Source organism: Pyrgilauda ruficollis, unplaced genomic scaffold (genome assembly GCF_017590135.1).
Source record: "Pyrgilauda ruficollis isolate IOZ18807 unplaced genomic scaffold, ASM1759013v1 scaffold34, whole genome shotgun sequence".
NCBI lineage: Eukaryota > Metazoa > Chordata > Aves > Passeriformes > Passeridae > Pyrgilauda > Pyrgilauda ruficollis.
In genome coordinates, this window is record NW_024524822.1 from 2,438,825 (window position 1) to 2,455,870 (window position 17,046).

General features: G+C 63.3%; 2 protein-coding genes across 7 annotated transcripts in view; both read right to left on the reverse strand.

Moving 5' to 3' along the window:
- Positions 1-39: 39 nt before the first annotated feature.
- On the reverse strand, positions 40-15,581 carry AKNA (AT-hook transcription factor). Of its 6 annotated transcripts, none has more exons than XM_041474766.1 (22): positions 15,485-15,581; positions 9,771-10,038; positions 8,740-9,653; positions 8,176-8,250; positions 7,539-7,698; positions 7,209-7,366; positions 6,759-6,818; positions 6,557-6,657; positions 6,274-6,460; positions 6,065-6,192; positions 5,805-5,978; positions 5,433-5,634; positions 5,232-5,338; positions 4,850-5,079; positions 4,498-4,684; positions 4,071-4,244; positions 3,866-3,969; positions 3,542-3,700; positions 3,352-3,453; positions 2,749-2,859; positions 2,384-2,543; positions 40-2,129 (listed from the first exon to the last, which is right to left on the reverse strand). In XM_041474766.1, exons 2-22 carry the CDS (start codon positions 9,925-9,927, stop codon positions 1,853-1,855), a joined length of 3,927 nt encoding a protein of 1,308 aa, XP_041330700.1. In that variant the 5' UTR covers positions 9,928-10,038; positions 15,485-15,581; the 3' UTR covers positions 40-1,852. The 6 variants fall into 6 exon arrangements, 5 of the variants coding, with proteins under 5 accessions (XP_041330700.1, XP_041330699.1, XP_041330697.1 ...); XM_041474765.1 differs by having other exon boundaries at positions 5,805-6,008; XM_041474763.1 differs by having other exon boundaries at positions 4,498-5,079.
- A 1,158-nt stretch (positions 15,582-16,739) lies between these two features.
- The window catches only part of WHRN (whirlin), a 51,807-nt gene continuing 51,500 nt past the window's right edge, over positions 16,740-17,046 (reverse strand). Inside the window, exon 12 of the mRNA XM_041475196.1 lies at positions 16,740-16,922. Within this exon, the coding sequence (XP_041331130.1) occupies positions 16,740-16,922 (183 nt within the window). The remainder of the gene's footprint in view (positions 16,923-17,046) is intronic.

A 17,046-nucleotide genomic window follows, 5' to 3' on the forward strand; every position in this document is an offset into this window, starting at 1 on the left:
GCTGCTCCCTCAGGCCCAGGAAAACAGGGAAAAGGCATGGGAAAATATTCCCTCCAACCCCAAGGGAGTTCTCCTGGTGTGGTGATGCCAAACTCCCCCTAGGAGTGGCTTTGGGAAGGAAAATCAGCACACGAGTCATCCAACTGCATTTATTTCCTTCAAAAATAGGTGATTTCTTCGTACAAAATACCAGCCCAGTGGCTCTGCTGGGCGTTAAAAAATAGAGGGTAAGGAAAAAAACCCCAACATTTGGTCCTGGCTACTGCATTTGGGATAATTAACCACACTTTCCACACGCTCCCATCACACCCTGCCTGTGCTGGAGGAGTCACAGCTTCCAGCTTGGAGCACGAGCATGAGCAGAGGCAACCAGAGACACATAAAATCTCTAAAATCCCCCAAACCTCTTTTAAATCCCCCAAACCCAGCCCTCTCACCCCAAAAAAGGAGGAGGAGACAGCCCCATTCCCAACCCCTCTGGGCCCATGTCAGGATCAGGCTCAGGAGGAGCTTGGAAGGCTCCAAGACCCGAGTCCCTCACTGATGCCCCCTCCAAATGTGGGTATTTGTACAACAAATAAAAGAAAAATAAATACATTTGACACTGGCACTTCAGGTAGGTCCTACAGATAAACACAGGTTGAGGTGCTGGGGGTGGAGCAGGGGGTTTGGCTGGACCCATCCCAGGAAAAGCTGCCCCAACCACATCCTTTTTCCTAAAAAATAGGAATTAACTCCTTCGAAACCCAGCTGGGAGGAATAGGGGCTCCACAGCCCCACACCTGCTTTGGTCTCAGCAGGTGACTTTTCCTCCACCAGCCCAGCTTCCCTGAGGATCTCAGGGGAAAAACCTCAAATCCTTCATTTTATTTTCCGCCTGGATGATGCTGTGGGTGGCCACATCCAGGGATGACCAGAAAAAAAAACCCACACAAATGCCCTAAGGGTTGTGCTGGAAATGCAAATCAGAATATTTATATATATGTATCTGTAGAAAGATATATCTATAGAATCAGCTAGAGATCTGGACATACACAGATCTATTTATATCTGTCTCTCTAGCTACAGACATATAACTAAATATAGATATGCCTATATCTAGATATATCCATTTATAGATACACATATATCACCCATTACAGGTCATCAATCATCACTCCAAAGAGTGATTTAGCTGCTTACTAGCTAAAAAATTCACATAAAAAACACACACAAAAAAAAATTTCCCCAGGGAGGATCCTGCTGGGTTCAAGTCCAAGGGCAGAGGGCACAGGGCACAGCCCCCTGAGGAGACCTGGAGGCTGGGAAAGGGGTGGGATAGGGAACCCCAAGGAATGCCAGGGAATTCTGCCCACACAGGCACAGAGGTAAACACAGCTGCCAAGGGGGCTCGACCCACACGAGGTCAGAGCACCCCTGTAAGTGCTCAGGGTGGCCACCAGCCTGGGGGGACACCGGGCCACCCCGCTGCTCCCAGGGGATGGTGCTGCAGAACGCTGGGGACTGCTGCCCAGCCTTCCCCCCTCCTGCAGCCTGGGGCGTCCTGGAGACAGACAGACAGACGGACAGACAGACGGACAGGCCGTGCAGGGACTGCAGGGAGAGCGGGAGGGAGGTGGGAGCCAGGGCAGGAGCCCCTGGAGGCACCTCCGGCCCTGCTGCCACCAGGCGTGGCAGGGAGCACGCAGTGAGGGACACTGAGGGTCCATCCCCTCTCCTGGTGGCACGGGGGGTCTGGAGGTACCTCTGTCCCTGCTGGCCCCAGGTTTGTCATGGAGCACGCAGTGAGGGACACTGAGGGTCCATCCCCTCTCCTGGCGGCACGGGGGGTCTGGAGGGGCCGGCGGGGCCCTCAGAAGAGGCAGGAGCCGCGCAGGCCCCGCGGCCGGCCCAGCTCCGCGGCCAGCGCCCGGCTCATGCGGCTGGTGGTCAGCCTGACGCTCTGGGCAGCCTCCACAGCCCGGCCCAGGGACCAGTTCAGCTCCTCCAGCTCGTCCAGGTCCAGGCTCAGGCAGCGGTGGTGGCCCCGGGGCCGGGGGGGACGCTCTGCCTGCTGGGGACCCACAGGGATACCGAGGGGGACCCCAGCCAGGGCTGGGGCTGAGGTAGGAACTGCTGGGGAGCAGTAGCTGGGAAGAAGAAGGGACACGGGCTCAGTGGCGGGGTCTGTGCCACCACACCACCTTACTTCCACCCCTTTTCCCATTTCCTCCATGCCCACCCCGCAGCACCACCCCCTAAACACAGCAGATCCCAGAGGAGCTGGTGGTAGTGTCACCCCACAGCAGATCCCTGAGGTAGGGACAACCCCTCCTGGGCTCCCCCTCCACCCCTGGGGGATGCTGAACCCCCGGGCCCCCTGCCAGCCCCAGGGCATCCTTACAGCATGGAGGGCACGTAAGGCACGAGGGGGACGGGTGCCAGGCAGACGGTGGCAGCGGTGGCAGCAGGGGTGGCTGCCAAGTACCAAATTCCAGGTTGCTCCGGCTTCTTGGCTCCAGCATGGGGGCCTGGGGGACAGGAGCCACCAGGGCCACGCTCTGCTGCAGAGAGAAAGGTGGTTAGATGTCCCCATGGGGGTTCGGTGTCCCCAGGGGTGCACATCGAGTGGCAGCCCCAGTGCCATCACCCCCTGTGCCACACTGGGTGGGCACAGACCCCAGGCATCGTCAGGGGGCTGAGGTTGTTCCTTGTCCCACCAGCCAGCCCCCATGCAGGGAGGAGCTGTGCCAGGCACTTGTCACCCACCGTGTGTGGCTGTGTCCCTGCTGCCCGTGGGTGCCCGGCAGGTGGGGCAGGACGTTCTCCTGGGGGTGCTGTGCTGGGGCTGCCGAGGGGTGTCACCTCCCCCAAATGCAGCTGTGGAGAGAGGACATCAGGAATGTCCCATGCACTGCCAGCCAGGGATGGTTGGAAAGAGCTGAGTGGTTTGGGGGGGCTGATGAGATAGGGGGGTTCCCTGCAGGGAAAGGGGGGTCTGCAAAGGTGGGCTCTGCACTGGCATCTGGGACAGGGCTGGGGACAGGTGACACTGCTCCCGGTGACACCTGGAAGCCCAGGGAATCCCAGCAATCCCAGGGAATCCCGTGTTTTTCTGCCCACACAGGCACAGACAAACACAGATGCCAAGGGGGGCTTGAACCGTGCAGGACCCCCACGAGGTCAGGACATCCCCAGAGCAGCCCAGGTTGGTCCCCCCGGGGGCAGTGGGGTCCGGCCAAGGGACAGTGGGGAGAGCCTCAGGCCATGAGGAATGGCTTTGTCTGTCCTCTTCCTAAGCCGCTCCAGTTAATGAATTAAGCAGCTATTAGAGGTGGTAGGGAGGGCTGGAAGGGGCTGTGGGCCACTCACCTGATGCCGTCCTGCCCCTGTGACATCGGGGACACCCCGAGGTGCCCGGCTCTTCTCGGGGTGCCGGCGTGGCACGTGGTGTCCCCGCCTGGTACCGTGTCCCTGCCAAACCCCAGCGTGAGCATGGCCAGGGTCTCCAGGGTGGGGGCGGCCACCTACAGCCCCACCACCGACCGCCACCAGCACCCACCTGCGTACTGTCCCCGGAATGTCACCGCCCCCGGGGACTTCCCAAGGTGCTTCCGCAGGGCGGGGGCTGCCCGGGGCCCGGAGGGCGAGGGCTCTGACTCGGAGGCTGCGGCGGAGGACAGGGAAGGAGGGTGGCATCCGCTGGGACCGAGCTCCAGACCTGCAGGACCCGCCCTGGGCTGAGCACTGCGGGGGCCGTGGGACCACCAGCACCTGGTCCCCACGGTCCTGCAGCCCCACCACATCCTGCTGCGTTTGGGGAGGGCAAGTGGCACGCAGGGGGAGCGTGTCCCCTCTGTCCCCACGCCGGTGGGGTCCCACTTACCGAGGTCCAGCTCCGGCTTGTCCCGTGGCAGAGATGCCGACCTCGCCCTCCGCGTCGGTGTGACCCCGGGGGCCACCCTGCCCCGCACCGGGGGGCTGGGCTCCCTGCACAGGGGACAGAAATACTGTCACCACCTCCACAGGCTGAGGCTGGGGGTGTCCCCACGCTGCCCCCCACACCCCCCAGGTCCCCCTCTGCCACCTACCCCGAGGGTGCTGGGTCATGCGGGGCCGATGGTCCGCTGGCCACCGGCTGCCTCCTGGCCGGGGTGACACGAGGAGCGGTTTTTCCCTCGGGATGGCTGCGGGAGCGGAGCAGGCTCTCCTCCAGCCTCCGCCGCAGCCGCCACACCTCGTCCTGCAGCGCCCGGATGGCCTGGCTGCCCCAGGACACATGTCCCGGTGAGGGGGGCTGCAGCCAGCAGGGACCCCAGCAGTGCTGGTGGCCCTCGGGGAGCATCAGCAACCCCCTCCCCATCCCACCACCGGCACCCAGCAGCTGGGACCCTCCCCAAAACCAAGCCTGGGCTGGATTGGGCTGGGGTCCAGTGCCCTGTGGGTGCCTTTGGGGGCGTCCCTGTGTCACCCAGGGGGGTCTGGCCTGGTTTGGGGCGGTGGGACACAGCCACTCACTCGCGCTCCAGACGGGAGCCCAGCAGGTCACAGTGAGCCGGGTCGAGGGATGGCAGGTCGGGGGACAGGAGGGTGGGGGATGGCGTTTCAGGGGAGGGCAGGGGGCTGGTTGGGCTCCTGGCCATGGCTGGGGGGTGGCCACCGGCACTGGCACAGCTCCTGTCCCCCACCTCCGAGTCCGTGTGAGCTGGGAAGGAAGGGGAGCACAGTGAGCTGGGATCAGAGAACAGAGACTGGCACACACCTCCCTCCAGGGAGGGTGACACCAGCACCACACGGAAGTCTGGGAACCTCAAAACCCAGAGCCAGGGCCCCCCAGATCTCTCTCCCTCGCCGAGTCCTGTGTACTCACGGCCATCAGCGTCAGGGTCCGGCCCCACCTCGCTGCCCGCGCTCTCGGCCCAGCGAGGGGGGGAGCTGCTCTGAGAGGGGCTGCTGGGGGGCAGCTGGGCTCCCCCTGTGCCCACCGGGGGGTAGATGCCCATCAGTGCTCTCTCGGAGGGAAGCGGGGTCGTCTGTCTCTTCCGTGGGGTACGGAGGCTGCTGAGGATGGGGACGGAAGGTCCCAGAGAGCCCGGAGCCCTGGGGAAGGGACGGGTCATGTGGGCAGCCCCCAGGGCTCCCCCAGGACACCGGCACTCTGACATCTCCAACCCTGCTCCCCACACCCTCAGTGCCTCTCCCGCCATCCCTGCTCCTGTTCAGCGCCCCAAATCCCGCAGGCAGGGCCGTACCCTGGGCCGGGGGGATGGTGCTCGGGGGTGTGCACGGGGGGTGACACCCTGCTGGCCTCCGAGCCCACGAAGCCACTGTCGGTCTCTGGGGACACGATGCGCTGCTCCTGCAGAGGCACGGGGACAGCAGGGTCGGTGCCCAGCAGCACGGGAGGCTCTGGGGGGGCTCTCAGGTGGGGACCCGCAGTCCTAGAGACTCACCTTGTGGGGCCCGTGCTGGGTGGCACTGCTGCCTGTCCCACCGAGGGACAGGGGCACCCGTGGTGGCCCAGGGACCCCAAGGAGGGGCTTGGCAGAGGCTGGTGGCTCCTCAGGGGTGGCAGGAGAGGGGTGGCCCTGTATGTCCTCCAGGTTTGGGGGTTCTCTGGGGGGAAGCGTCGCAGCTCTTCTCTGTGGGAGGTGCCTGTGGGAAGGGGATGGAGTGGGAATGATGGGGAAGAGCAACCCCAGACACGGGGAAATGCCCTGGTCCAGCTCTGCCATGGGGGCCGTTAACCCCGAGGTAAAACTGGAGACCTGATGTCAAACCTCCTGCTCACCCCCGCCTGGGGGCCCGACCTCCACAGCACTTACAAGGGCAAGGGCTCGAGGCTGGGCCCCTCCTCGAGTGACTGTGTCCTGCAGGGGACCTTGCTGGGGCCACCGTCCCTTGCCGTGGGTGCATCCACCTCCTCCTGGGACCCGCTCCCCGCCAGGCTCAGCTGCTCCAGGCTCAGTGACTCCGGCAAGGACTTGAAGTGCTTGTACCTGGGGGGACCCGCGGGCAGGAGCGGGTGGCTTTGGGGACATGCTCCGTGCCCGTGTCCCCCCTGCCCCGCTGTGAGGGCACTCACTGCTCCAGCAGGTCCCCGAAATCCTCCTCCACTTGGCGCTGCTTGTGCCAGAGGGGCCAGGGCAGCCCCCCTGCCACCCCCTCGCTGTCCCCTGCTGTCCCCCGAGGATCCTCCACCAGCGCAGGGCTCTGTGAGCACACCACAAGGGGGTGAGAGGGATAAGCCCCCATAAATGCAGTGGGGTGGGGAACCTTCGCACCCCAGCTCACCTCGGGGCGTGAGGAGTGAGCGGCTGGCAGTGGGGACAGGGCTGGGGGGCAGCGGGGCTGAGGGGGGGGCTGAGGGAGGGACTGCGGGGGGGGCTGAGGGAAGGGCTGCCGCCTGCCCCCCGGCTCCAGCCGATCCTTCAGCCCCTCCAGGCGCAGCCCCAGGCGGTAAATCTCCCCTTCCACTGCTCTGCAAGACACCAGCCATCAGTACAGGAGGGACAGCTACCCCCGGGGACTCTCCGGGGGCTCTGGGGAGAGGGTGGCAGGGGCATCGCGCACATACCGGTCAGGATCAAACCCCCCCGCAGCCTCCGGGAGCTGCTGCCGGCCCCGCAGGTATTCTCGCTCCAGCGCATCCTGCGCGTCCTTCAGCATCCTCATCCTCTGCGGCACAAGAGCGGTGTCCGGACCTGTCCGCTGCGCCCCGGGCACCCCCCGTGGTCCTGCCGCCCCCCTGGCTGGGGTCCGGGAAGGGACAGACGCACCTGGAGCTGTTCCGAGGGTGTGGGGGTCCCTGCACGAACCCAGCTTTCGAAGGATTCCACCTGGCCGGGGTTGTACGGGCTGAGCCCGGCCCTGCTGTACCCGCCCCGCACCTCCCAGACCCCCCCACAGGAAACACCCCAGGGCTGCTCCAGCGCGATCCCGCAGTGCAGCCCCCTCCCCAGCCTTCCTTCCTTCCCAGCTCCCTAAAACACTCCCCCCCCGCAGCATCTCCCCCAACCCCTCTGATCCAGATCTCCTCCGCAGCTGCCCCCCCAGCCTATCCCTATAGCTCCCCCGCAGAACTCCCCCCAAATCCCTCCCTGCAGCCCCCACAATCACTCTCCCCAAAAGCCCTTCTCCATGCAACCCACTCGAAGCCCCCCTCCTCACAGCCCCCTGTTCCTGCACCTCTCCACGCCCCAGCCCCCCAGCAGCTCCCCAGTCCTTACCTGAGCCTGCAACCTGCGGCTCTGCCCCGCCAGGGCCCGGGTGAGCCGGGGGCCGGGGCAGCAGCACGGCCCGGGGCAGGTGGGGCAGCCCCCCCCGGGCGGAGGAGGAGACCGAGGTTGGGGTGAACCCCCCTGCTCTGACGGTCCTGGGGTTGCAGCTGCGAGAAAACACGAGGACAAGTGACACTGCAGCAGCGGTGACACCAGCGTGGGGAAGGGGCTGTGGGGGACAATCCCCCCAGAACAGGAGCAGGAGGGCGGTGAGCCAGGCAGGGGACATGGATCAACACACCTGCGAGGTGTGGGGCTGTGGGATGGGGATCAACACACCTGCACCTGGCGAGACTGAGGCTGTGGCCGGGGCTGTGGCTGTGCCGAGAGCCGCTGTCCGTGCCTGCGGGATGCTCAGGGTCATCACTCGGCTCCCGGTGGCCACGGTGCCCATGGCGAGGCTGCGGCTGGGCTGTGGCGGGTCGGAGAACAGGCTCACCTGGGCAGGGAGAGCGGGTTTAGGCAGCCAGCCTGCACCCCGAGCCACCCACCGTGCCCCGGGGCACCCTGAAGCACCTCACGGGCACAGCAGTGGGTGTGGTGAAGGTGGGGACACGCGTGCGGGGGGCGGTTGGCACAGCCCTGCCTCAGTTTCCCCACCCACGCGGTGGCAGAGGTGACACGGGGACACGCTTCCTGCCATCTCAGAGATGTGCCCCGCCATTCCGGGGACAATCCGGCACAGCCACCGCCCTGGCACGGAGGGGACGCTGCCAGGCGAGGGGTGCACGATACTCCCTGGGCTGCTGTGGGCTCTGCGGTGGCCTCAACCCCCCTCCCTGGGCTAAGACCGCTCAACCGCAGCTCCCCGGGAGGAGGAAGAGGAGGGGGGCAGGGGGACAAAGGCACAGCACATAACCTCAGGGAGGGGGAGCAGAGAGGGGAACCCCCCCAGGCATCCTGAGCCCCCACCCACCCTGGCACCCAGGCGCAGCTGGTCGATGGTGTTCTCAGCCTCCGCGTACTTGGTCAGAAGCTTGTGGTAGTCGTCCTGCGGGGAGGGGACACCAGTGGGGGACAGCACGCGGCACGGGGGATGCCCGAGGGGTGGGTGCTAAGGGGGGGGGCAGCCCTGTGTGGGAACAGCACGGAGGGGGAGTCCCATGAATGGGGTGCAGGAACGCCCTCGCTAAAACACCCGACCCCTCTGTGCAGATGTGACCCCCGTATCTCTGCGTGGGGAGAGGCCCCTCTCCTCCCAGGGGGAAAAACATCCTGAGAGTGACAAGCTCTGTGGGGGTGACCGCCATCCCGGGGGGACACCATGAGCACCCTGTCCCCAGGCTGAGCATTGCCCACATCCCCGCTCCTTCCCTCCTCGCCAGCTCCATGCATGACCGGGAAGGCGTGACCAGCACCACACCCCCATGGGGGTCCCAGAGACAGTGACCCTCCCATGTCCCCCGCACGCCCTTCTCCCCCCACCCTGGAGACCCTCCCAGCACGGCCCTGTGGCTGAACGGGGGGAGCTGGGCGTTACCTGGAGCTGCTGCACCAGCGCCGTGGCTTGTCTGGGGGACCTGAACTCCTGCGGCAGCCCGGCCGTGCTGGGGGGCTGCGGGACCGCCCCCTCCCCGCTGCTCAGCAGCACCTCCCGCACGATTTCGGCCGGGGATTTGAAGCCGATGGGGCCGCGGGGGCGGGCGGGCAGCACCCGGCCCCGGGGGGGGCGGTAGCTCTGGTCGAACTTCACCCGCGCCTCCACCTTGGAGAGGTCGGGCAGGGGGTGGTTGAGGCGCCCTCGGCCGTACTGGGTGCCCTCGGTGCCCGTTCCCGAGGGATCCTTCATCCCCTTGGCACCCGTTCGCCTCCGGGGGCTCAGGGACCGCGACTGCCGCGCGGGCTTGGGGGGCACCACCGCGGGCGCTGCTTTCTTGGGCACTCGGGATCTGCCGTGCCCTTGTGGTGCCGCGGGATTCCCGGCGCCCCGGGGCTGCCCGGAGGATGCCAAGCCAGCAGGTGCCATCGCTGTGCCAGGGACACGCTCGGGGCTGGGGCCATCGGTGGAGAGCTGCACGGGGAGGCTCCCTCTCGGGCTCCACTCCTGCCTGTGCCCCCCGATGGTGTCCCCGGCCGTGCCCCAGCCCCGGTGCTGGCGGGACGGGGTGCCAGGGCCAGGGCTGGTGTCCGAGAGCGCTGAGGTGTCCCCCCCGTCCGTGCTGCAGCCCCGGGGCTGGCACAGAGCCCGGCCGTCCCTCATCGCCTCGGGGCTGTCGCTGGAGCCCGAGCCCCAGCGGCCCCCGGAGGACAGCTCGGGGTAGGGGTCCCCATCGCTTTCTGCCCCCCAGGGCCCCTCGTCCCCCCCGGAGCTGCCCCGCTCCTCGTCCTCCTCCTGCCGCGTATGCCATCGCCCCTCCTCTGCCGGGGACCCCTCCTCCAGGTCCTCACTGTCACCTGCAAAACACCGGCACCGCGGGGCTGTCGCCACGCACACCCAGCCGGTGTCCCCGGCCCCCCCGGCTCCAGCAGCTCCTGGGATATTGGGGACCACCTCTTCTGGGCAGGACTCACCCCACGGTGGGCTCCTGGCACCCTCCCCCAGGCCGATGACCCCATCCTCGTCCATCCGCCTTTCAAAGTCGTCTTCTTCCTCCTCCTCCTCCTCCTCGCCCTGCCAGCGCGTCAGCTCTGTTTGTGTCCAGCGCAGCCATGGTGCCGGGCTGGCCATGGCCGCGGGCGTGCCGGGCCCTCACTTGTGTCGCTTCATGGCCCGGCGGCCGTGGCGGCGGGCTGGGGACCTCCTTGTCGCGAATGTAGGTCACAGCATCGCCGCCGCGTCCTGGGGGGGGCCGGGGGAGAGGGAGGGATGCTCAGCGGGACATGGTGGGCTCTGTCTGAGGTGTCTCCCCCATGCTGGCAGGGTCTCCCCTGTCCCCCAAATCCCGGGGACAAAAGCAACCGCTGATGACAGGGGGGACACCCTCGGATCAGACCCCCCCCCCACTCTGCATCCCACTGCAAAGCTGGAGCTGCCACATCTCTGCCAGCCGTGAGGTCCTCGTGGGGAAGGAGCCCCTCAGGGCCACCCCAAAAGGTTTGTCCCCACCCCGGGAACACCCAGCCCATGCTGGCACCCTGTGGATGTCACCCCAGCTGGGCAGCCACACCCTGGGGACCACCGACAGTGCTGGGGAGGCAGGAGCACCCCAAAGCACCTCTGGATGTGGGGTCAGAGCAGAGACCTGACACAAATTCCCCCGATGATCCCAAAGCATGAGCTCCCCCCTCACCCCCACCCGGGGTTTCCACCAGCAGCTGGAGAAACGCCGGAAGCCAAAACCCCAAATGTGGGGTGTGGCAAGAAAGGCCACGGGGTTTTCCAGCCAGGGTCCCCTCTGCTGGATTGGAGCGCCACAAGCACAAATTTTGGCCTGGGGGGCCAAACCTCCAGCCCCATGCAGGGGACACTCACCAGCAGCCCTAGGACATCCCCATCACCGTGACCCCGTGGGGACTCCTGAGCCCCTCGAAACCTTCCTGTGCCTGTGGGGCAGCCGAGCTTTTGCAGAAGGAGGAAATGATGTTTCCTGCAAGTTTGCAGGTGGCCACAGACGTTTTAACCCCATCCGGCCCTGCGCAGTGGGGGCTGAACCCTCTTCCTGCAGCATTTTCTATCAAAACCTTTATTTTTTAATCCAGTTCAGAGCAAAATGCTGTAGGAAGAGAGGAGAGGGAGATCCCTGGGACCATCAGCAGTTGGCCCAAAAAACATCAGCACGAGGATCTCCCAGGAGACCTAAAATTAAGCTTTAAACCCCCAAAATTCAGCCATCCTTGGAAATTCCCCCAGATTTCCAAAGGGAGGGTGCAGCTGGCCCCATCCTGGGATGCTGCTCACACTCCCAGTGATGCTGTGGCTGCACCCAGGCACTGTGGCCTGTCTTGGCACATTCACAGGCAGCCAATTAAGCCAGCTCGTTAATGTGTAATTAGTGGCACGCAGAGGACAGCTTGACGAGCTAATGAAACCACAGCACGATCCCGGGGGTGGTTGTTCTTAGCCAGAGGGTGCTGCGGTGATTTTGGGTGCTGCTGGCTCAGGAATGGTGGGGATGGAGTAAACCTATCCACAGCACCCACATGCTCTGGGAAAAGTCTTCTCATCCCCTCCCAAGCCTCAGTTCTGCAAATTCCTTGGGTGTTTGTGAGGTTGGAGGTTATTTTCCAGCACCACCTGGCATCAAGGGCATCATCCTTGCACCAAACTTGCACCCAGCCCTGCCTGCATCCTTGGGGCATTCCGAGCAGGAGCAAACCCCAAAGCATCCCTTAGGGTCTTGCAAGCTTCCTCAGGGGTTTGCATAAGGTTTCCCCCCGCTTCACTGAGTGGATAACTCCATTCCCCACACCTGGAGATGCTCCACAGTTTCTCCTGCCACTGGGAAGGACGGGGCTGCCCATGCGATTCTTCAGACCCTGAGCTACTGAAACCAAAGAGGGATTTTGGCTTTAGCTCCACCCTGAGCTGGGATGTTTCCAGCCCCAAGTCCTTACACACATCCCAGAGATCCCCACCAAGTGCCTCCCATCCCACCTGGAGCCCTGTGGGATGCCAGAGCCATGAGGAGCCCCAAACACCACGGCCAGGATTCCCCAGGAGAGTGCTGGGTGAAAGGAGCCTGGGTGTAGGAATGTGCTTTCTGTTCACAGTGACCAAATTATTCTTTTGCCTACTTAAAAAGGTGCAAAGCCCAAAATTTTCTCTCCTCAATTTGGTAAAAAGACACCTCACCAGACCTTGAGAACTTCACCTCAAACCTGGGGCTGCCCAATTAGACAAAGGCCAAAAAGTCCCACCTAAGCAATTCACTAAAAAAAGAAGAGAACAAAGGAAATAATTGCTTTTGTGGAGTGTTTTAACAAAAACCTCTTACCCCTAAATCAGTTTTTCTCTATAAGAGCTTTATTATTTTGCCTTTTATTAAAACTGTTTCTGTTTCCAACACTACCTCAAAAACCATTCTACTAATTTTATACCATTAAAAGTAACTAAGGTATCTCAAGTGTAATAAGTTCTCTAAGAGCTCATAAGACCTAACTCAAAAAAACCCATCACCTGGGGGGCCTGTTCTCTTGGGAAGAAGGGGGTTAAAACATTCCCAACCCATTTCTGGTGTTTCTTTAACCCCATCCCAGGCAAGAGATGGGGATTTTGCATCTCTTGAAGGAGGCCATGGCTGTCACCCCATTTCTGAGCAGTGGTTCCCCCATGCACAGCCCACAGCAGCTGCACTCTGCAGGAGCCACTTCCAAACCAAGCCACAGTTATTGCTTTCCCAGAAAATCCCTCTGCTGATGGTCATGGTGGCAAGAGCAAAAAAAAATCTCAGATTCTTTTCTCCCCTCTAAGTGATTTTCTCACTCTTATGGGAGCACAGAAAAGTTTGAAAAATGATGTGGCTTCGTGCTCAGCAGCCACAAATCAAACAGAAACAATCCCAAATGTGTGTGCAGAAATATATCCATATATTTTAATTTTCCTCTTGGAAAGCCAGGATTTTTGCAACATGCAACTGGGAAAAAAGCTAAAAATAAATTTAAAAGCCTCAGCTAGAAAACCTTGAACTCTGCTCTGCCCCAGCCCCTCAACCCCTCTCCTGCCCTACAAATCCCAGTCAGGGCTGTCCCAAATTGTGGCTCAGGGCAGAGAGGCTCAGCTGAGGGAGGGATGCTGCCAGCAGTGCTGGGTGCTGCCAGGTGTCTGTCTGTCCCTCCAAACCCCCGATCCTTTCTGCAGGCAGCGATCTCATCCCTGTCCCGATTCCATCCCTGCCCCGATCCCATCCCTGCCCCATCCCTGTCCCACTCCCTGCCCCGATCCCATCCCTATCCCGATCCCATCCCTGCCCTGATCCCATCCCTGCCCCGATCCCATCCCTGCCCCGATCCCATCCCTGTCCTGATTCCATCCCTGTCCCGATCCCATCCCTGCTCTGATCCCATCCCTATCCCACTCCCATCCCTGCCCCGATCCCATCCCTGTCCCGATCCCATCCCTGCTCCACTCCCTGCCCGCGGCAAAGACCGAGGTGCGAGGCTGAGCCCGCCCAGCTCATCCCGTGTGGGCAGGGGAGCAGCAGCCATCAAGGCCGGCACGAAGCCATCGTGGCTCCTGGGTTTATCAGTGGTGACAGCAGAGGAGACAGGAGCATCCTCTGCCCCAGGGCTCGCTCGGTGACAGGGGAGGGGGGGACAGGGCTGCTGTCACTCTGCCTTCACTGCCTTGTCAACCCCGGGCAGAGCAGGGGGGATGGGGGGGCTCTACACCCCACACTTCCATCCCCACATTCTCTGAGTGATGTGGAATTACCTTCCTGCCCTGTGTCCTAAAATCCCTTGCCTGGGATGGGTTAAAGCCCCTCCTGCACATCCGTGCCCATCTGGGATGCAGGAGGGGCTTAACCCCGTCCCAGGCAAGGGATGGATGTTTTGCATCTCTTTTAGAGAGGTTTGAAGGAGGCCAGAACGGCCTCGGGCTGAAACTTGGCAAGGGATGTCTGCGCTCCAGGAGGGAGAAATTCCTGGTGTATAAGCCCTTTTTTTAAAGCCCACAGAGCCCCGTTTTTATAGGCATGAAAGAGGGCAGAGAAGCGGAAACGCTGCGTTCTTAGTTTGCATTATTTCCTACTAGAACAAGGGAGGGACCATCACAGCGAGGAAGAGTCTGACAAATCTCCCTCATCCCCTGAAAGTACACGCCTGTCACCATCACAGCAAAGCCCACGTGTCACCCCAATTCCGGCAGCTGGAGGGGCCATGTCCCCCTCCAGCCCCCCATCCCCACGGAGAGGCACCAAAACACCATGGAAATGTCATTTTTCCAGCACTTGCACCGAAGCAAAGCCCCACGACGTGACAGAGAGCTCCTCTTTCCTCCCTCCTCCCTGGCACCTCCTGTCCTCGCTGGAGACACCCCGGGTGCACCCCCGGGCCGAACCCCCGCAGGGCCGGGGGCGGATGGCCGCAATGCCCTGAAGGACAGACAGACAGCCTTAATCCCCGTCTGGAGGGCGCTGCCGCTGTCCCCGCGCCGCAGCCGGTGCCACGGAGATCCCTTCTTAGCACAGGGCAGAGAGGCGGCGGGGACACGGCCGGGGGATTGTGCTGGGGTGAACCAGCCACAGCTTCCCCGTGCCACGGCCTCAACCCCCACAGCAAAGAACTGCTCCCCTATATCCCATCCAACCCTGCTCTTTGTCAGTTTGAAGCCATTCCCTGTGTCCTATCCCTCCATCCCTTGTCCGAAGTCCCTCTCCAGCTCTCCTGGAGCTCCTTCAGGCACTGAGAGCGGCTCTGAGCTCTCCCTGGAGCCTTTTCATCCCCATCTCTCCCAGCCCGTACAGGCAGTGCCTGCCCTGCCGCGCTCCCCGCCTGCCCTTGAACTTTAAGAAGCGATTTAAGCCCTGCCCGGAAGGTACCGAGAGGCTGCGGCTGAGCACGGGACACCCGCGACACCCGCGGGCACCAGCGGCTGCCATGAACACGGCTGCCCTTTAAATAAAACAGGGAAGTGAAGCTGAACGCTGCCCCGGCGACTTCCTCCGAGGAGCCGCCGGCAGCTCCCGGCCCCGCAGCCCCCGCCGAGCCCCGGCCGTGCCTTCGAGCCGCCTCCGCAGCCCCTGACGAAACCCTCGCGGAATCCTCCGGCCCCGGCGGGGAGGAGGCACCGCCAGAAGAAAAGTTCTGACAAGTTTCCTCGGGGCCACGAAGGCTGCGCTGGCGCGGGGAGGACACGCCTCGGCCGGGAGCGGCGTGTCCCGCATCCCCCCGCAGTGTCCCGCATCCCTCCGCCGTGTCCCGCATCCCCCGCCGTGTTCCGCATCCCTCCGCCGTGTCCCGCATCCCCCCGCCGTGTCCCGCATCCCTCCGCCGTGTCCCATGTCCTCGGCCGCAGGGACCCCGCCGGGGCTGGGGGTGCCCCCGCTCCGCCCAGGGACCCCAGCAGCTCCCGGCTGCGAGCCAGCCCTGCCCGAGCCGGGCTTAGCTGAGCCGGGCTCAGCAGAGCCGGCAGCTCTGGATGCGGCCCCGGGATGGGGCCCGCGGGCTGCGCCTCCAGCTGTGGCTCCGGCGGCGCCCTGGGGGTCCTCTCCTTCCTTCCAGCTGCGGCAGGCGGCTGCAGGGAGCAGCCCAGCCATTCCCGGCCCCCTCGGGCACAGCTGGGGCACATCTGGCCCGAGGGCACCGCTGGAGCGGCGCCCTCACCCCGCGAGCGCCGCGCTGCCCACCTGTAGGGAGGGCCCGGCCGGCACCGCCTCGGCCGGCGCTGGGCGGCTCCGGTCCCGATCCCGATCTCCGTTCTGCTCCCGGTCCCGGTCCCGATCCACCCCGGCCCGGCCCCGCCGGACAAAAGCGCGGCCCGCGGCGCCAGGGGGCGTGGCCTCCCCTTATTAGCATACCCACCGCACTCCGCCAATCCGCGCCCGGAGCAGGAGGTCGTCAGCATAAACCCTGCCCATCTTTTATTTGCATATCCCGCGGCTGACGGCCAATCAGAGCCGCGGCTGAGGGACTCTCATTGGCATAATTTATGCAGCGCGGGCACCCCCTGGCGGGGCGCTGCCCATTGGGAAGGGAAGGGAAGGGAAGGGAAGGGATCCATGGGATGGCTGATCCTAAAGATCCTTGGCAGGGATTGAGATGAGAATGGGGAAGGAATGGGGTAGGAATGAGGAGTGATTGAGATGGGAAAGAATGAGGTGGGATAGAATGAAATGGGGATAGGACTGGGCATGGGATAGGATGGAAATAAGGACTGGATGGGTCAGGGATGGGATGGGATGGGATGGGATGGGGCTGGCACAGGGCATCTCCTCACCACGACCACCACTGCAATCCCACCCACCCTGCCAGCCCTGGGAAGCTCCCAGGATATTAAGGAAAATATCCTGGCACCCCTGCTGCTTCCTACCCCCTCATCCCAGCCCCAAAGCACCCCCCAAGCGCAGCCTTTTTTCTACCCTGATAGATTTATTGAAAAATTAAAAGCACAAGCTCTGTATATATAAATACAACGACATTGCCAGCGATTTACAAGGCCTCCGGTTGCTCTCTCTGCATCCCCACCCGTGGCTGGCACCACCCACCTGGGCACCTTGGGGACCACCCAAAGGAGCAGCAACCCCCTGAAACTCCCTCCAGCCTGAGCCACGGGCCCACCTTGTTCTGTGTGTGGCACTCAAATGACAGCGGGGACACCCAGACCGTGCCATCCTCCTGCCCCGCTTGCAGCCTGACCGAGGGGGAGAGGACATTCCCTACCCCAGAGAGGACAGGGATGGAAACTTGAAGGGATGTGCCCGTTCTCAGCCTGCCCTACCCAGGCAGCGAGCCTGCAGCGGGCACGGGGACATCTGGGGACAAGCTGGGGGTGTGTGCGCGTGCGGGGCCGTGCGCGCTGGGACGCTGCTGTCCCACCTCGGCGCCATCCTCCATCCCCATCCCAGCGCTCCCCATCAAAGCAGCGCTGCCCAAACCCCTCCCCTAAAGGGCGACGTTGAACTCTGTGACCAAGAAATCGATGTAGTCCTTTTCCTTCAGCTTAAAGGCCTCGGCGATGATGCGGGCGGCCTCCCGGTGCTCCTTTCCTCGCAGTCCTGTGCCGTTCACCTCCAAAATGACGTGTCCCACCTTCAGCTTCCCGCAGTTGTGTGCCGAGCCCCCCCGCTGCAGGAGAGAGAGGGGTCAGCTCATGTTCCCACCACTCCCTGCATCAAGCAGGGGGGAAAAAAACTGGGAGATATTTCATATCTGACGTGATGGATGTGAAATATTTCACTTTTTGGAGAGA